This window comes from Gallinula chloropus (assembly GCF_964237585.1).
Source record: "Gallinula chloropus genome assembly, chromosome: Z".
Lineage (NCBI taxonomy): Eukaryota > Metazoa > Chordata > Aves > Gruiformes > Rallidae > Gallinula > Gallinula chloropus.
In genome coordinates, this window is record NC_140089.1 from 38,115,908 (window position 1) to 38,137,176 (window position 21,269).

At 38.8% G+C, this 21,269-nt stretch overlaps 1 protein-coding gene across 1 annotated transcript in view; it reads right to left on the reverse strand.

Moving 5' to 3' along the window:
- PCSK5 (proprotein convertase subtilisin/kexin type 5) overlaps positions 1–21,269 on the reverse strand; it is a gene marked incomplete at its 5' end in the record, with an annotated part of 182,677 nt that overhangs the window by 18,022 nt on the left and 143,386 nt on the right. The window contains 2 exons of the mRNA XM_084278334.1: positions 7,721–7,909; positions 8,977–9,094. Coding sequence (XP_084134460.1) covers positions 7,721–7,909; positions 8,977–9,094 — 307 coding nt within the window. The remainder of the gene's footprint in view (positions 1–7,720; positions 7,910–8,976; positions 9,095–21,269) is intronic.

Sequence of the window (21,269 nt, forward strand, 5' to 3'; positions counted from 1 at the left end):
GAAGGAGGACTGATCAGGGACTTATTGCCTAAAACTGGAATTTATTAATGACATTTTGAAAAAACACAATAAAATCTGTACTTTTAATTAGTGCTCACAGTGTTGCCTGGTATCCCAAAACTATGGATGGGAGGCACATCACAATCAAGACGGTTGTCTCCAATAAAATGGCACAATTAAAAAAAATACATATATCTATATGAATCTATATGCACCATATAAATATATTCATTTCCATATCTATTTATACATATGTATATGCATGTATGTATATTTATAAATAATTTAATTTGGTCTTTATGTGTAAAAATTCCACCGATAATAGATATGTTTAAGTGGTTTTTTTATACAACAAAATCTCTGCAGGAGAAAAATCCAATAGATTTAAAACCATTTCTCATAAAATAGACAAAAATGTAGTATTTGTGACAAAAATACAGTATTTTGAACTCACTTGATTCTTTACTTTTTTTCTTAAGCTAGATCAAAGCTTTATTCTTAGAAGTTTATGAAGTTCAGCCTACACTGGGAAAGCAGGATGCTTTTGTAGCAATGTGAGTATGTGTCAATTTCTGCTAGAAACTGCCATACAGGATAGGAATAAAATTCTGTACTTCATGCTGAAAACTTTTGCCTGTCAGAGGCATGTGGTCAGGTACCGTGTAACCACAGTTACTGCAGCAGGAGCGCTGCAGACCTCTCTGTCCGGTGCTCTTTATGGGACTCATCCCAAAACCAATTTTCATGCTCTCAATAATGCAACCTTTTTCCATTTTAACTAATTTCTATTATTGTCCTCTTTTTTATTAGTGTTGATAACATTAAATGAAAACATAGATAAATGTTTAGAATTAGGCTTCATTTTCTCTGATAATTGGGTGATATTTTCTTCTGATTCAGTTCCATGCATCTGTATGCATGTGTGTGTGTGTGTTTATATATATATATGTCTATACACCTGTATTCTGCCAGTAGAAGTGGCCTGTTTCATGTCACGTTAAATCAGTTGTTTGAATATGGCATATCTCACAAACACATGGCATACATCATTTACTGAAAGGGTAGAAATTATTACACATTTATTACCCAGTGTGTGCATGTGGGTATGCTCAATTTAAATGATTATGTAGGTTATTTCCAACAGTTAGTCAAATTGTAATGCCATATTTTGCTGATAACTTATGTATTAATTTCTAAATACCCTGTCAATCCATCAAGGCAGCAATACTCCTCTTCGCTATTGTGGCAACTAAATTATAGAGCATTATGTAAGTACCACATAATTATATTGTAAGTTCTGTATTCACATACACAAGTCACTATGTATTTTTACAGTAATTAGTCCACTTTATCCCATAGGGGTTTTTTTGTTTAAGGCTGTTTACTTGTCGTGTTTTAGAATTTTAAATTGCTATCAAATATCAATTTTAATATTGCATCATGCTTTTAAGTAATGTTGGGAGAGAAAAAAAAAATCCCTTATGACATCCTCTATGGTAAGTATACAAAATACCTTTACCTAAAATATGCTATGGCTGAAACTGTAAACTTTCATATCACCATCCATGGAAATAGTAAAAATACCGTAATATTCATGCATAGAAAATAAGACTAATTTTTGGAAAGAACACTTTGGGAAAGATTTTGAATTTATATAGTAAGGTTTAAACTGTAATCTTTTAATATATGAATAGTGTTTCTACAATAGATTCTACAATCGAGTCAAAAAGTTACTGACAAATCAACAAAACATCTAAAAAAAGTAGAATGATACCGACTCTGAGGCTGTGTGTATGTCGTATACACCCAGTGGTCCAAGTATTATTGTGTTCCTCTGCTTATGCACTAAACTCTCAAATCAAAAAGAACCTGTGAAGCAGTACGTGGATTTTCCTTTCAGTGGTGTTAAATGAATGATGGGATCAAATGTTCAGGTGTACTTTTCCTTATTCAGAAAGAAGGACACACCATATCAAGGACACACTTAAACACAGCTTACTGTGGACTAGTAAATTATTAGTCTATGGTTTGACAAATTGGTAGTTGACTATTACAGGTTATTATATATAAAAATAGTAGAACAAGATTATTAGAATAATCAGCTATTTTTTATGACTGTGACTGGATATATCTGCACTACCTGTACATGCAACATGTTTTTAAGTACTAAAGTGGGTAATGGCATTTGAATCTTTATAAGTTGTTAACATAATCATAACAGAATGCCAGGCCATGCACATTAGGGCGGGTGTGCCTATGTGACTGACTGCATCCAGAGAAAACAATTAGGGGTACTACTCACAATGAATAACATTACATTTAAAAATAATGACTCTTTTCTCTCTGAGAAATTGTATGACATACAGTTTTCATATGCCATTTGTAGGTCTAAATAAGAATATATATATGCATATATATGTATATTACACAGTGTAGCGTGAAATAACTACTTCCTTAAAACAAGTTCAAGAGTCTTGGCCTTTTCCACTGCCATCACTTCAATGTAGAAATTGCTTCACTTTTCTATTTAAGAACATGACTGCAAGTAGAAATATTAACCTGTAATCAAATTTTAGACCCAGAAGAAGATAATTACCCACTTTCTTCGAATTCCACAAATGCGAACATAAGGCAAGTCACTCACTATTAAATCTACTAGCTTTGAAAAATGAAACAAACTTGTGTCAGCTTTTAGCAAAGAATCTCTAAGTTCATAAATGCTCAGAAAAATTTGTTTTTAATTTTATGTGAGAAAAGGCAGTGGGGGTAGAGGATCTATTTAACACCACCACCATCACCTATCACAAACAACAAAAGTTAAATGCGAAAAAGAAACATTTTTATTTTCAAGATCTTTTTTTCATCTCAGAAAGTGCAGCTGTGGCTGACTGACAGCTGTGCTTGCACAGTGTACTGACAACTCTAAGAGCCAGGAACCCCGCACGGGATCATGGCTGGGGTTACAGTGGAGTAGACGGCAAGAGAAGGCTATTTCTCCTCTGTAGCAGAAGTCTTTGTTTATGATGTGCTCCAGCCTACTAAATTGGCAGTCTGACAGGCAAGTGGTCCTTGCCCACTAGTCTAATTGGCCACAAGACTTCAAGTAAGTTTACAGTCTGAAAATAGCACACTGTGCCTTCTTGAGCTGCACTCCTGAAAATGCTTTGGTCAAATATTCTCCTTGCAGCTCTTCTCCACGCTGTTCAACCACCAGCTCACTGTCAGATGCAGCCCTGAGGAACTGCAGGCAGCTCAAACTGACTTAAGCAAAGCTTTTTTCAGACCCCACTGCCCACCTGCACTGAAGTATACAGGAAAAAAAATGGTCAGAGAGCACACAAGCGCTTAAAACGTATGCACACACCTTTTTTTTTAAATTCCATTTTACATCTGGTTATCACAGTTAAATTTATGAAGCAATGGAGATTCTGAGCTCTCAAAATGAAGCTGTTTGATGAATAGCAGAAAAAATAGGGTACAGTGCCTCCTAGCCTGAAGTAGTGGCCAGTACAGAAACCACCATCTTAAAATATGGAAAGTTTGTCCCCAGGACCTACACATATCCTCATGACATGTTCCATCATGACCTACAGACATGTCAGGCTGCTGAGCTGCACACACCATACTGGTCAGCCAGCTGCATGGATGATACTTACAGCTGAATTCTTCAAAGCTGCATGTGGTTTGCTATTGAATCTGCAGTAAACCTTCATAAACCTCATTGTAAACAGGCAGAAACCTTAATGGAAGAGCATGAATGAGCCTGGTACGACATGCACAGACTTATCCTACCCTATCCTAGGTTTGAAAAGAGACACCTGGTTAGGGACAGGGCAATAGGGGACACTGACTGTGCATCACGCAATCCAGTTTACCCCAAGTTAAGCTTAATGTAGTAATAAATAATGTTACAATAAGATTGAGGTGGGGATAGTTTTCATAAAGCTAGGAAAAGATTCATTCATTCTCACTGTAGTAGCTGGGACAGACCTATCTGCAAGAAGTAGAAATCCTAGGCATTCTTCCTCAGCCCCTCAAACAGCACATCACTTTCCTCTTTGTTTCAATACAAACCTCAGAAGCCGAGACATTTAGCTGGATCCTAAATATGTCCTTAGCCACTTGTCTTCACTTGTGCTTTGACTTTGGAATATTAATTTAAACCTTTAATCATGAGTTCTAATTTTTCACTAAAACTGCAATTGAGGTATTGAATTCTAAAAGCCAATAAATGCCTACACTGCAGATCCCTGATTAATTCTTCAATAGCCTCAGTCATCAAAGAAAGGCATGTGTCACTTGAAATCTTTGATATATTGAATTTCACTCTTCTTTCACTTTTTTCTTGGAACAAGTTGCAGGATCAATTTTAGCATTATGTGCAGAATAGTGTCACTTGCATGCTTTCATTTACGTTTTAGCATAATTAACAGTGCTTTTCCCTCCTTTGATAAAAAATTTAGGGTTTTTGTCGAAATTGATGTTGTGTCTACACAACATAGTACCCCACCCTATGTTCTGCTGAAACTGTGAGAATTAAAACAAAAAAAAAAAAAAAAGAAAAAGAAAAAAAATTTTAGATCCTGACTTTAATCAGTAATAGTAGTTCAAAGAATGGCAGGTAGAACGATGTCTCTCTACCACCTATCCCCCCACCCCCTCTCCCCCCAAAAAGGGCAATCTGAATCAAATAAAACATAGAAAATATAAATTAGAAGAAATAGTCTTCTGAGAACTGCTTCATACTGTAGACATAGTAGAGGCAGAGGATTATTGTTTGCTCCATCCTAGACTTAATAATACCATCACAGAGTTCCTTTCAGTTACTGTAACAGTGGGACTCAGCATGACGGTTGGCACTATTCTTTTCATCAGATTTGGACACATGAAAAGTTGTTTTCGTTACTAGGGTATGATGTGTAAACTGCGTTTAAAGATGTGAGATAGGCTGGTCCAGAAATCAAAATGTGGTCCTACAGAGAAAAAGGTTTCCTCTGCTTCTGATCACCAAGATTTTTTATGAAGCAAACCAGCAAGTAAGATTAGATGACAATACCTTGTTTTCATCTAAGAGTTTTCTGCAGAGGAGGGTATTATTAAAATTTACTGATTATCTAAAGGTTTCATGATAGGAAAAAGATGGTCATGAAAATACTTCCCTTTGTTACTGAACAGAGGTATTATTAATGTCAGTGCCAAATAAGCATAGGAAGCTAGTGGCCTGGAAACTTGCCACCACGTGGCTAAAAAATTTCAGTTACGCAGTTCGAATGGCAGCAGCTGCTTTAAATTTAAAAGGCAAGAATTAAACAAGCCATGACTTCAGTGGGAGACAAATGAGCCCTAAGTTTGCTTCTTCTATCTGATTGCATTTAGCTTCTCCTGCACAGCCCCCTCTGTCCTGAATGTTTGTTAGAACTGACCTTGGTACATCTCAAAAATGCTCAGAAGCCCATCCTGCCAAAATGAATGCCCAATTTTTTTAAAAAGGGGATACTATTCCCCTTTGGACTTAACTGTAGCCTCATCCTCACACCAGCCAGCATTTTCCAAGCCTGTATTTTCCTCTGCTGCAGTACATCCAATGTAATCATGTTTAGTACTTTCCAAACAACAAAGCAGATGTTCCCTGTAATGCAGTTTTTGAAGAATGCACATGAGGCTCAAGCCAGTGACAGTGTAATCCACCAAATGCCTGCAAAGGAATCCACATCGCCTCTGACTAACAAGTTTTCTTACTGAAGTCATTTTAGGGGATGCCAACATTAAGGATAAAATATGCAGAAAAAGGGCCAGATACTGCCCTGAGGGACCGACTTGTCAATGCATCAGAAACGACACAAGGACTCTTCTTCCAGAATTGGTGGAGAAGAAGTGCACACGTGTAAAATATACCTTTTGCACTTTAAGACATTTTACCAGCAAATTGTTTCAAATTAAACCCAGATGAGTAATGGTAAAGCAATGAGGTTTTCCCTGGGTTCAGTAAAAACAGCTGGTATTGCTGCTATTAATCATGTACGTGTGCATTAAAAGGTCTTGTATGTCTGAGAAAAGCATCTCAGTCTGGTAGTAGCAATACACAACAGCCTCTGGGACCTTTGACTATAGAAAAAAACCACCCAGACCTCTTCCTGCCAGTGCATGCCTGCATGCTACTTGTACTTGAATGCATATATTCTGATGTAACATCAGTAAAACTTCAAAAATCAAATGCTTCAACTAAATTATCATATTAGTGAATAACGACACTTCTACTCTTTTATTTTATAACATGATACTAAATCATATACAGTTAAAACACTCAGGATACTACTAACTGCAAGACCACTAAACTGTAAAACTTCTTCCAGCAAGACCAAATAAAACAAGACTTTAAATAGCATTTTGAAACATCCTGTGCACATATCCATCACTTTACCCTAAGAAAGGGCTTGTGAAGACTCTAGGTATTTCAGACCTAGAGCTTCCAAAATACATATATCCCTTAGTATTATTTGCCCAGAATTCTTTGTTTCAGTACACCTCAGAGTTGCATGGGAAGGGAATTTCTGGTGCAATTGTATGAGTATTCTCTCTGTCATGAATAATTTGGTTGGAAAGTGGCAAAATATTCTTTCAAAGGTCTTTCAGGTTTCTCTGCTTTTGGGTTAGCCTTCTTAGTATACGAAACAGCTGAACATCACCTTATTTTAATACATACATTTGCATTCTCTCTCTTTTCCACAGGTCGAGAAGATAATTACTTTCTAAGGTGCAGGGGTTACAAAGAGCCTGATTGAATTAAACTTTGTTCCTATTCCACATACCAGTCATCACCAGAGGTGAACTGTGAATACTGGAATGTCTTTATCTCCCACTTGCTGTGAGTCAGCTGCAAGACATGAAAGCCTAGAGCCAAAAGTTAGCTGTGTTAAGACCACTGGGTTTACACGAGATTGTTTTGTTTGGATGCCTAGTTGGAGGACTTTTATTTTCTTTCATTTTGAAGCATGGAAGAATTGCTGCATGGAAATGGAACAGAAAACTAAAGGATTTCTTCAAACAAAAACAAAAGCCTGTTTCATAACTGCTTAGAAGGTAGAAGTCTGCCTCTGCACTGTTTAGCAGAGGACAAATTATGTGTTCAGTGCAGCAGGGATATACATAGATGTCTGTGCCCATTTGCTTTATCAGCAAGGCACTGACAACACTGAATGGAGCACAGGAGATATCCCAGAGGGCACCAGAATTTCAACACAACTTTTTCTCATTTTTATGAATCAATGTCTACAGGTTAAAGATTATTTCAGTACACCTTTTCTTTTAAATTAACCTAATCTCTAACAAAAATTTGAGTTCACACTTCAATCAGAACCAAGGCCAACCTCTCTCCAAAACAGGTCCTTCCTTTCAAAAGGAAAGATAAATCCTTCTACAACTGAGGGACTCCCCGAAATTAAATCAAAAAAAGTCTGGGTAATGGAGAAGTCAATGACAACTTTACCATAGTTGTTATTGCTAGAGGTTGATACATATCTACCTCTGTGGTTGGACTTGGTGATCTTAAAGGTCTCTTCCAACGTAAGTGATTCTATGAATCTGTGATCTCCCTGAGAAAAAATAATTAGCCTGTGTCTGCCAGTGAACCTACTGTAATGACTTGACTCTTCTTTGCTGATGCTGCAATCTCAGTACAGGCTTTACACACTGACTGTGAAACTGTGTTGTCACACTATACCTGTTGGCCAAAAGCTGCGACCGAGTTCCAGAAGGAGAGGTTAGGTAAATTGCCAGGTCTCCACGTCGAGGGTGAGTAATAGTGATGCGCACCACGACATGCTCCAGGTAGATCACGTGATGGTTGGGATTGTCTGAACAGCCAGTGGCTTTGTATATTGAACGGACAATGCTGTCAGGCCGTATTGTTCTGTAATACAAACATACAAAACAACATCAACATTTCTTGCTTGTTCTGTAAAATAGGACAACCACAACTTTTTTGCTTAGTAGTGAATGACAGTTTTGGGCATTTTTTTCTGAGAAGTCAGTAGGCTATGACTGTTAGCTTTAACATTTACTTCCCAGCTCCAACTACCATCACAGGGTAGTTATTTTACCGCAACTGATGGCAACTACCTGGCTTTCTGTTCAGCATGTACACATGCTGAGTGTGGACAGTGACAAACCTGTAATAGGAATAAGCCTTTGGGACAGAGCATTTCTGTGGATTAGTGGCCAGCTGAGAATTGTTGGGATTGTCATGGGATCACAGCTGGTTGTTAAGCCCCAGGAAATGCCTGGCATAGCCATAGTCCTTGCTTACGTAATAGCAAGTATTACATGTTAACTGTACCAAATGGCATCTGACTCAGCTGGTTTAAATTTGCACAACATCCTTGCAGACTATACCAGCTACGGATCAGGCCTGTCAAACGTATTTGTCAAACAATAATGTCAATGCATTGGAAGTGGGCCTTGTGAGTGTGTCTCTGTATCCAGAAAGTGCATATAAAGAATTTTGCTCTTAGGTCCAGATCTGCAGACATCCTATCCAGGGGGAAAGCAGTTTAGTCTTAGCCTCTGAGCTGGAGACTCTCCTGAAATGATTTGAGGGTGACAACATTATGCAGCATTTTAATGAAAAGAGCATTTGTTAGATCCTGAACTGATGAGTCTGTACTGATCTTACAAAGGTGACTGCAGTGCACTTCACCATTCTTCTTTGGTGCATCATCTATACCAGAATCAATCACTATCCAGCCTGGGTTAATTTTACACTTTCAACTTCTGGGGTGCTCTTTAAACTAGGGCCTTTTCCCAAGCACTACAGGGAACAATGTTTACAGGAAAATGATGTGAGATCTGTGAAGGTGGAAGAGATCACCAGTATAGCTTTCAAAATGACACATTATACACAATGCAAGGGAGGGGTAAATTATACCCAATTTTTTTCCATAAGTTTATGCCAGCAAGAGTTTTGGCAGCGGGCATTACTTGATTTGCCGATCCGTGTTCTCCACACACACATGCTGTGGAGGGACCGTTGTCCACTTTTCTGCTTCTATCACCATTGCTTCAGCATCCATCAGTCCAAATCCATAGAGGTGGCTCACTACAAGGTACAAACAGAATGGTTGTAATTATAACATAAAGCATTGGTTTTCACCATAGATGAATTTCAGGGAGTAATCTCTTAACAGAAGCTTCTTTTCTACTTCTTCCCTGATTTTGCACAAAGCTCAAAAATCTCCTTGTCAGAAACAGTAATAATTACTATTTTTTCACTGAATCTGTTCACATTTTTTATTACAGAAGCAGAAAACAACCATCACGAATAACACTGCCTTACCATAAGGAGCATAGACCAGAACTGCAGAACGCCAGAGAGTACAATTGCCTCTGATCACCGTTTGTCCATATGCCTTAATTCAGCCCAGTCCTCTTGTATAAGATGTTAAAAGGTACAAAGAACCAGAGGAGGGTTATTTCTGATAGCCAAATACCAAACACATGCATGTACATAAATACTGAAGGTAACAGAGACAATAAATATAAAATGGAACAGACTGTGTTTTGTAGGTGCTATTCACTCTTCCCTCACACTTCAGCATGTGTATGGTCTCCAGGTCTTGTATGCACTATGGTTGCCACTGGCCAGCTAGCCAGCTAGATCCAACATCTCCCTGAAGAGATACATCTGCATGATGAAGATCAGTAACAATAGTGTTGTTGAAGTCCAGGACCCTAAAGATAATTTTGTTCTCATGCAGTGTCTGTGATAGAAAGGCTCCTTCCTCTACCTCCTTTGCAGATCTGCAGATGAAGTTAGTACGTATTACCTACTACATGCATTGCACACACAGTGGTATTAAGCATCCATGCCTGGAGGTTAGCACTCTGTTAATGCTCATTCCTGGATATTTCATCCTCATCTCTATCTGCCTTTCATGCCATGGAGAGTGAGCAATGGTCCCCTTGCAAGAAACTCAAAGCCTAGTAATTTAACGCCTGAATGACACCTTCTCAAAGATGCAGAAGTCTTTAATACATCATCTTTCTTGGGAACAAAACATCAAATTGTCAAATGCCCACCACTTAGACAAGGGGAACTATTTCTAGCAGCCTTCTGCCAATTTTGTATCTCTCATTTTTGTAATTTTAAGAGTACTGTTTCAAGAATTCCAGCAGTTCACAAAGACTAAAAGTTTCACGTACTGAATCAGCTGTGTGTTTTTTGTTGCTGCTCCAATTAAAACAGAAGCTTGCAAATGGATTTTGATGAATTAGAAGAGCTGCTAGCTATTTTGTTTTATTGTGATAAATTGGTGCTCTTGGTAAAGTTCTGACAGAAGAAGGTTAAAAAAAAAGCTTACAGAGGGAGGAGTTTAGATCAAATTTATTATTAAATCACTTTTGCTTGCTATCACAGACAGTGCTACCAGAAAATCCTTAGAAAAAACAGAAGTTCTATTTTAATCAGTAATGTAACAAGGCACGGTGTAAGTCTTTCCAACTGCACTTTGCAAAGGGTTTGTGAAAGCAGCCTCTATCCACTGCCAAACCAGAATTTAAAGGACTCCATCCAAAAAAACCCCAACCTTGTCAAATAACTAACAGTTCAAAGCATAAAAAATAATCAGTGCATCTTCCAATATCTAATGCTGTCTGAAACTGCCACCTGAAGAGGATTCCTCAATGGAAAATACTGCAAGGCATAAGGACCGTGTAATGAATTGGTTTTCCCCCCATCTTCTTCCCCTTCAGCCCCAAACTGAAGTGCAAATATCATGGAAATGTTCATTTGGAGACAACTAAACACAGCTCTGCTGCCAAATGAGGCAGGTAACATTTTCAGAAATGAAACATAACTGTGACTAAAATACATGAATGTAATGAAATTCAGCCCTCCTTCAGCCTTCTGATTTCTTTTTAATGTATTCCACAAAAGAAATGGCCAGGGAAAGAGACATCCTATTTTTACTTGTGGGTGGAGGCAGCCAGAAAAAGGGTAAGGAAAGCTCAGATGGAGAAACTCTTTGCACTGCAAAGACACATCCTGTCATGGAAATCTTCTTGGTCATAGACGTCATCTTTCAAAAACTTCATCTGCTGAGAGTATATTTATCTGTCAAGTAATTTGTCTTTTTTTATACTGTGTGCATAGCTCTGATAATTAAAAATTTTAATTAATAATGATTCTGTATGCTCTGAAGAACAGTGGGAAGAACAATAGTGTTAACTCACATGGTCTGTAACTGTACACTGTTACTTTGTATAGTAATAAATAGTGAGTGATTGCATTTTCATGAATTAAAATAATCTTTTGAGCTAATCCATGGAAAATGCATTTTAAATTCCTGACCTAGAGCAAGTCGCACTGGGGCAGTGCTCAGAATGTCCAACTGTACGACAATGTGTTCTACCAAACTACTGAGCTCAAAGAATAGCCAAGTTTCACCTCAGCTCACCTTTTCTCACCCAGAAATAGTCAGAAGAGCACTACCAGGCAGTGACTTAAGCAACTTTTAAGCCCCCTCATCGTAGAAGATTTTTTGCCCTAATATACACATTAAAAATACAAATAAAATCCCGAGAGTGAATTTTCTATCTTTCCTACCCTAAAAATTGCTTGGAAGACAGAATTGTGTTCATTTTTATCCAGAAGATAATGCATCTGTGTTAATTGTCCATGATTCAATGCTTAAACTCTCTCGCATGAGAGCAGAGGCAGGAGTGAGAAGTTCTGCATCAGCTGGCTTTTTTTTTCCCCACAGCTGAAACAGAAGTACATTTTTCCCTTGAAAGGCCTTCCCATTGAAATAAAAACTTCCTGACAGTCAGGGGTGCTCCTAAATCCTTCCACGTGGGAAGCTTCCAGGCAGCTGATATTTGGCTGTCTGCAACGTTTACACTTCAAAGCCCTTGATCCAGTGGTTTGGTTAGCAACTGCAGGTACCAGCAGAGGCCCATAATTTTCAAAGACTAAATAACAGCAATTCAGGGTAGAATCACAGAGTTAACAAAAGCAGTTGATCCCCTGTGTCTTAGAGAAGAAAGCAGATTTTGTTTCCTACTGCCTTTAAATTGCACCCCTTCATCTGTGCATGTGCTTGTACTGCTGTGAACTCTATGCAAGGGTGCCTCTCCCAGAGGTTAAAATGGCCCCACAAGGGGCCATAAATGTCTTCTGGGAAACATCTGGAACTGCCAGTGATTTGTATGCGAATGGTACTGAGCTCACTTCTATTAACACAGATAGAAAAGCAATATTTGAAAGGGACTGATGATTGCAGAGTGAGATAAGCTGACTGCAAGTGCAAAATGCCCCGGGATCTTGCAGATTGCCACTTACATGCTCTACTTTATCACTGCTGTGAATTGCTGCTGGGGCTTGGTTATTGCTAGGAGTCATGGAGCATGTCTGTTTTGTAAGAAGATATTTGCCTTTTTAGAGACAGAACAGGAATGTGAGGCTAGTGCAACGTAAGCTGGTGACTAAGGAGCGGGTTGTTGTTGAGATGTAGGTTGAAAAGTATGATCTCCTTGTGATCGAGGACTCTGTGGGCAGAACAGATTCCTCTCTCTACTCATGCAGTAAGGCAAACCGATCCATTCCTGTTTCTGCAACATCACAGGCATACACAGAGGTTTGCAGATGCAGGACAAGTTTCAGAGAAAAACTGTCTCCTGCAACACAATGTAAATATTGAATTTTAGCTGATCTCTTTACTCTTCTTATCATTAGAGAAAATAACATTTCTTGGGGCTAAAGTCCATTTATTTATCCCTGGAGCAATTCGGCTATTAGCACACCACGAAATCAAGGCCCGCTCAGCTGCTGGATAGGCTTGCCCAGCTTCTTCATAATCCCTTTGTTTTTGTCTGAAACTGCTATTAAAATTCAGTAACTTTCTCATTTATATACAAAGAGTATGTAAAGCTACCCCTAAATCTAGAGGCAGTATGTATATCCCACTTGACATGACTAAGAGAAATATGAATGGCTGGTGTTGATAAATCATAATGCAGAATCATGCAGACTCTAGGAAAACTGGTCCCAGGCACTGAAAACACAGCACTTCCAGTGCCTCAGTACAGCTAAACTTGATTTGATAGGCTGCAGTTTAATCGCCTGTCATCAAGATGTCTCATCAATAGTTTAGATGGTAAGCCTCCCTTTCTATTTTGCTCAGCTGACAAAAACTATTGCAGAATATTGTCTCCCTTCTATGTTTTTGTCCTTACATTTTCTATACTGTGAAAGCAGCGTTAGAAATATAAATATTTTGTATACACATATCAAAGTTTTGGGCCTCTTGCTACAAGGAGGATGTTGAGATGCTGGAGCATGTCCAGAGAAGGGCAACGAAGCTGATGAGGGGTCTGGAGCACAAGTCCTCTGAGGAGCAGCTGAGGGAACTGGGCCTTTTTAGACTTAAGAAAAGAAGGCTGAGGGGAGACCTTATCGCTCTCTGCAACTACCTGCAGGGAGGGTGTAGAGAGATGGGGGTCAGTCTCTTTTCTCAGGTAACAAGTGATAGGACGAGAGGAAATGGATTCAAATTGCACCAGGGACATTTAGGTTAGATATCAGGAGGAATTTCTTTACTGAAAGGGTAGTCAAGTATTCGAACAAGCTGCCCAGGAAGTGGTGGAGTCACCATCCCTGGAGATATATTTAAAAGGCTTGTAGATGTTATGCTTGAGGACGTGGTCTAGAGGCAAACTAGGCAGGATTAGGCTGTGGTTGGATTTGATTTTAAAGGTCTCTTCCAACCTAAGTGATTCTGTGATTCCATCATTCTAAATACAAAACCAGTTTGTCAAATGAGGAATACACAACTTTCCTGAACTAGATTCAGTTGTTGTTTATGTAATTTATTGTGACTTGCTAATTTATGCTACTGTAGGATCTTGATTCCGTCTCATCCTAAATGAGACTGACAAAATAGGAGTCTAAAATGCCCCTTATACTGTGGTTTTCTTAAATGTTGTTTAGTAAGGCTAAAACATTTGAGACTCTCGAGTTACACTCATCCTATAAATAAGTACTTCAAACTGACCTACACCAGTAGTTCTTTTCTATTTGACATTTCATTTACAAATATAAAGCTTTAATTTTATATTACTTAAAGTTTCTGTCATTTCCTTAGTATATCAAAATGCTTCAACCAAGAAATACAATTGTGTAAAGAAAACTAATGGACAAAAATGAAGAAACTTTATGATGACACATGGTTTAAATTATTTTAATTTTCTTTTGCCATGTCCTAACTAAGATAACACTGATCCTGAATGATAATTCGTCTTGTTTCAGCCATATTCCCATTTTGTGTCAACCTATGACCAGCAATTTGTGATAACTGGATGTGATTTCTGAAACACTTAACTGTTTTACAAGAAAATAACACAACTGTGAAAGAACATTCTTTTTTATTCTTGCTTGTAAAACTGACTCCCTCATGTTTTTTAGATTAAGAACATTATTTGTACTTTCATATTTTGTACAGAACGAACCCCACAATTTGTCTACTTAAAGACAAAGCAAACAGCAAACTCAGGCATCCCTTCCCGCATAATTCCCTTAAATCCAGGTATGTTTAAAGACTCATCAGGGATGGTAGAAGATTGAATTCTTACTCTACCACACCAGAGAAGGATTTGAAGGACAGAAAGTTGCCCAATAGATAAAGCAATTATCTTAAGTGTGGCAGCTACAAAGATGCATAATGAGAAACAGAAGTGTCTCTATGTGATAGAATCATAGAAGAACAGAACGGTTTGAGTTGGAAGTGGCCTTTAAAGCTCATCTAGTTTAACACCTTACTAGACCATTATTCAGCATCCCACTCAACCTGAACTTGAACACTTTCAATGGGGGGCATACAAAGCTTCTCTGGACAATCTGTTGCAGTGTGTCATATAATATAATTATTCATTATATTGAATTTAAATCTACCCTCTTTTAATTTAAAAATATTACCCCTTGTAGCTACCAGCTTTTATAAAATGTCTCTCTTATAAGCCTCATTTATATATTGAGAGTACAATAATGTCTCCCTGGACCCTTTTCTTCTCCAGGATGAACAACCCCAACTCTCTCAGCCATTTTTCATAGCTTTTATTCAGTTGCTAGTTGTGTTTATGTCAATTTCTGATTCTTCTATTAGTACAAATAATTTCTTCCATAATAAACTAACTGTGGATTTAACTGATCAGCCCTCAGATTTTACATTTTTTTCTGTCAGCCAAAGCTCCTATTCATTGATAAACAAAAAAAAAAAAAAAAAAAAAAAAAAAAGATTGCCCAGAAATTCTAGCAGGACAGCTAGTAGAAGCTAAATGTTCAGTAGCCAGTCCAGCTTTGCGAACCGTTTCTGCACACAACTTTGACACTCTATCACCTGCTATGAGACTTTGCAGCCACTTAAAAAATAACCTAAGCCACACCATCTTAAAATGTTATGGAATTAAGTCCAAGCTCATATTTCCATTCACATCCTGTCATTATTTACCTACATATGGCTATTAAGCACATACATTGGTTGACATAAAGGACTGAATGAAATACACCTTTGAGGCATCAGAGTTAGACTACTAGCAGTGACTGCAAGTACCACCCAAATACTTGCTCCCCTCACAAGTAGTACCCTTTGGGCAGGGGTCATTAGTCTTGGGATTCAGCCACCCCATGGTCCACAGTGAGCAGTGTTGCATCCATGCATACCCAGCATTTCCATGCCAGGGGCTCCCTTGCCTGCAGCAAGACATGAATCAGTTCCTGATTTAATTCTCGGAGCTTGTTTAGATATGAGTAACCAAGGTTAATGAAGTCTTCAGCAGACATGGTACCTACTGTGCCCTGAATATGGGGACATTTTACCCAGAGTCAGAGGAAGTACCAGTGACCCTTGCTGAAAACCTCAGCAGAGTGACCAGGAAGATCAGTTTATTTCTCTGCCTCTCCACGAACAGAGTTGTGATAGAAACAGAAAACCTGACTACTGTTGGCTGGTGATTGCTAAGACAGACAAGCTGCTGCATCTCTGCAGCAGCATTTGGCTGTAAATCACAAAGCTTCTACTGAAGACATTCATTTATATCTCTTGAAATGAGCCAGCGTATGTGAATGGAATAAATGTAAGGATTATGTGCATTTAGAAGGGAGAAGAGTTTGCCGAAATAAAGTTGGCTAAGAAGCATCTAGAGGAACAGAAGGTATAATTTTTTAACTAGTTATAATCTTTTTATATTGATTTTTTTTTCTCCAAAAAGCACAAAGATCCATTGAAAAACATGGCAGCTTTCAAGTTTTCTTTAAAGAAAAAAAGCCATTTTGTGACTGCACCATGGAGCAGCTTTTAAGAAAATGTACTCATTTCCTCTATTAGGAGCAAATTTACTCTCAGAGGTACATTTAGGATTCTCTGATAACTCAAAAGCAGCCAAATGTCATTTCACCCTATCAAACAATAAAAACACCTTTTGGTGAAAGCCTCTATGCAAGGCTTCATCTCAGAACAGATGATGACAGATGAGTAAAAAACATAGTATATGGAAATGCTGACAGATCGTTAACAGGAGACACAAAGATAACATATTTCCATGCTGTCAGGTGTATCAGACACATAGAATCATAGAATCACACAATGATTTAGCTTGGAAGGGACCTCAAAGACCATGTAGTTCCAGCACCCCTGGCATGGGCAGGGGGCAGGGCCACCCTCTGCTAGACCAGGTCACCCAAAGCCCCGTCCAACCTGGCCCTCAATGTTTCCAGGGAGGGGGCATCCACAGCTTCTCTGGGCACCCTGTTCCAGTGTCTCACCTCCCTCAAGTCCCTCTTTGTTTTTCCTGTAGGGCCCCTTTAGGCACTGGAATGGTGTTATAAGGGCTCCCTGGAGCCTTCTCTTCTCCAGACTGAACAGCCCCAAGTCTCTCAGCCTGTCTTTCACAGGAGAGGTACTCTAGATCATCTTCCTGACCCTCCTCTGGACTTGCTTCAACATCTCAGGGTCTTTCTTGTGATGGGGACTGCAGAACTGGACCTCCAGGTGAGCTGTCACCAGAGTAGAGTACAGGGGCAGAATCACCTCCCTCAACCAGAAGAACCTTCTTCTGTCTCACAGTGTCTGTGTCTATTCAGAAGTGCTGATGCTCCACAGAGATATTTATACTCAAACTAATTTCTGAGTGAGCACGGGGCTGCAGCAGATCTCAGGAAAGGAAGGATATACACAAGTATGAGAAAATCATAACAAAGTTTTCTGTAAATTACTTAATAATAATGATGACTATTTTTAGAACCAAAACTATACCAACCTGACTCTAAAGCAAAGAAACTATTAACTAATTAGGCAGAATTCACACTATCCCTGTAAAATGACGTGGTAGATTCTGATCAGTAACCTGAAGCCAAAGGAATTCAAACAGAAAATTAGGTCTACCCAGATAGCTGGATGAGTAATGCACTAGCAATAGACCTTGTGGATGAATTTCTGCCACTGTTGACTCAAAAGTGACCCCCATTCCCCCCACAGTGGCTGATTTTTCTGTAGGGAAAAAGTGATACAGTTATAAGCAACTTCAGGAATCTAACTGATCTGAGTTGTCTGTCTAGGCCCTTATCTTTTCCAATTATTACTAGATGTTCTACATCCTGACTGGATGCTTGAAGTGCTTAAAATTCTGTATAGTAGATGGTGTGATCTGTCTCCTAACTTGCCTAAATTCACTTTCCACTAAACTAAACACACTCTGATAAATCTGCTGGGTTTGTATTACTGAAATGCACGATAGCAATGAAGAGCCTTAGTGTTCTTAAAGGCAGATGCTAGTTGGGTTTTTTTACAAGACAGAACTGTTCCATGCACAAGATGTTTACCACTGCCATGGATATATATATAAGCGTGGCTAGATATTTGCCTAGAACATTCTTCAAGAGTACTGCTTCAATAATTAGTATATAAAGAGGTCATGGAAATGCATGTAACTGCTAAGGGACTTCATTGTTTACAATTAAAGCATTCTGCTTTAATTCACTTTTTACATTTGTTGATCCTAGTTCTTCTACCTTAATATTTCAAAATGGAAATCTGCATTTCACATTAAACGGCAAACTCTTAGCCTATGAGTCCGTAGGGGAAGACTTCTAACCTTCCCCTTCCTTCCCTGCCCCCCAGCCCTTTGCAGAGTTTTGCTGAAGGTCTGAGTTGGGCTTGTTAAAAGAAAATAATGTCAAAGGTTATCGTTCCCATGGCATGCATACTGTTAGTCCTGTCAGTTCGCTTGGCAATGTTTGGAATACTAGGAGCTGCAGAGCATAGTAATTGTGCGTAGCTTTATATCTGGGACAGACAGACATCAAACGTGTCAGTTGTTCAGCAGAGGCACTCTTTTTAAATTCTTTGTCGGTTACGCTGATCATGGTTCGGTGACAATTCAGAGTGGTATTTTTATAGAAATTTAAAGCCTAATTTTGCCTTTTGCCTGCTGTTACTCCTGTTACAGAGGCTTTTAATTTACATTTTAAAACATGTGTAAGTTTGAGTCACAATATATGACCCCAGGAAAGCAACCAACTGTAACACAAAATGTCAATCTACTTTTCTTTCTGTATCCCAGCACAGGCCTGAAGTTTCTGCTTAGACTCCATTTTACATTCACAGCTCCGTTCCTTGCCTTTCAGAGCCAGCAAAAAACAGAATGCTGCAGAGCTGACAAGTAATGAGAAGATTTGATAATGAAGAGTTTGATGCTGAGAGAAGTAATGACACCTCTCTGGCTTCTCTAAATGATTCCCTCTCTTCCTTTGTACATCTTCATCTCTGGAAATCTACAGATATATTCCTGATCTTACATGTTTTTCAACTGGAAGCAAAATTTTGTGGATCTCAATTTGTGCTAGGGGGAAACAAAAAATCCAATAACCATGATCTAGGCTGCAGAATTCAATATATTTTCCAGCTGCCTTCCCCAAATCCCAAAGAGATATTTTTTAGGTCTTGCTCATGGCTAGCTAGCAGAGTTCAAATACCTGACAATTTGGGTTTAACATATGACACACTGAAAAATTTTTAATGCAATTTTAACATTACATTTAAGAAAATGTTATTTATAGCTGTGAGTGGAATTGTTTTATGTGGGAAGGAAAGAAGAGCCATCTAGATAGTTTGCAATGTCCATAAAATAAACAGAAAATAACTTTAAAATTGCTACTGAAAACCACATCATTTTACTCCACTTTTGCCCAACTATCTTAATTTCCAAATCCCACTTCCAATATTTTCTCTAACTACAGTAATGCTTTTTATGTGAAGGAATGATAAAGGTTATCGTATTGACCCTGAGATTTTTATAATATTTAAACATGGTTTTTGATTTCTGAGGACACAGGACTTTTCCTGTTACGCATGTTCTGTCAGTGCTGGCAGAGACACCTCCCACTCACTGTTAGACTAGCTATTGTAGATGGTTTTTCTCCTTTCCCGCTGCCCTGACTTACTGAAGGTGTAGTTGATTCCCTTGTCCAGGCCATTCATAAAGATACTGAACAGAACTGAGCCCTGGGCAACACCACTTGTTACTGGCCACCAACTGGATATAAGTCCATTCCCCACAACTCTTTGGGCCTGCACATTCAGTCAGTTCTTTACCCAGTACACCCAAACAAGCCATGATCAGCCAGTTTCTTTAGGAGAATATTATGGGAAATGGTGTCAAAGGCTTTATTAAAATCAGGTAGACAATATGCACAGCCTTTCCCTTATCCATTATTTGGGTCACCTTATCATAGGAGATCAGGTTAGTCAAGCAGGACCCGCCTTTGATATACCCATGCTAACTGGGCCTGATCAGCTGGGTGTCCTGTACATGCCATCTAATGGCACTCCAGATTATCTGGTCTATAACCTTCCTCAGCCCCACAGGCAGACTGACAGGCCTGTGGGTCCCCATATCCTCCTTCTGACCCTTGTGTCACCCTGGCTAAGCTCCAGTCAACTGGAACCTAGATGGATAGCCAGGACTGCTGATACACGGTAGAAAGTGGCTTGGTGAGCACTTTCTCTCAGTACCCTCGGGTGGATCCCATCCGTCCCCATAAACTTGTGCATGTCTGAATCATGTAGCAGGTCGCTAACCATTTCCACTTGTATTATGGGGGTTTCATTCCACTCCCCACCCCTGTCTTCCAGATCAGGAGCCTGGATATCTGGAGAACAACTGGTCTTACTATTAAAGACTGAGGTAAGGAAGGCATTAAATATCTCAGTCTTTCCTCATCCTTTGGCACCCAATAAAGGATGGAGATTCTCCTTAGCCCTCCTTTTGTAGCGAATGTGTCTATAGAAACATTCCTTTACAGCCTTTTACTGCAGTAGCCAAATTAAGTTCTAGTTGGACTTTGGCCCTTCTAATTACCTCCCTGCATAACCTCACATATCATTGTAGTCCTCCAGAGCTGCCTGCTCCTTGCTCCACAGGTGACTTCTATTTTTTAAGTCTTATGCCAGCTTCTAACAATGATTTAAAAATATAACTTTAAAGCTATTGAAGATAACAGCAAGATGTTCATAAATAGTTTATTTGTCTTCTCTGAAATATACACATTATTGTGAAGATTTTCTTGCTGGTCTCTGAATTTGTGCCTGGTTACTGGTCACCCTAAGCAAATTAAATCTGGCCAATCTAGGTCTCCTATATACTAACATATATAGGGTCATTTATTTCTCACTCCCAGACTGATCATGCTTTGTTCACAACCAGAATAGTCACAAGTTTTATTAAATGCTGTAATTGAGCAATTACATGAAAAGGATGTTAACCATTAAGTGAGCAGTTCATTCCAGTGGTCCCACCTCAATGGAAGCATCAGATACTTCAGCTAACATAAAGGGATGGAATAGAACTCCAGTAGTCTGTTAAACCCTGGCAAATGAGACAACTTTCAGTTTCTGTACCAGGCCTAAAAATGGCCTGAAAAATGAAGAAAAGAGTGACCAGAGTTCTGATTTCCTTTCATCTTTCAGTAGTATTTAATTTCACTGTACTGAAGTGTTACTGTCTACACTTCAGAGTCAGGAAGAGTTAAGGATGTTTTCAAAAAATCTTCCTGCAAATTAACAGTATTTCTTCATTGTGAGTGATCTGTTTCCCCAGAGGCAGTATTTGACAGTACTTGGAGCTTCACTTACAGATAAAGAATTGTTCTGATGCTCTTAAAACTGCAGTGTTTCTGCATCCTTCAACCTAGACACAAGTTGGCATTAACGCAGCATTCCCTTTTT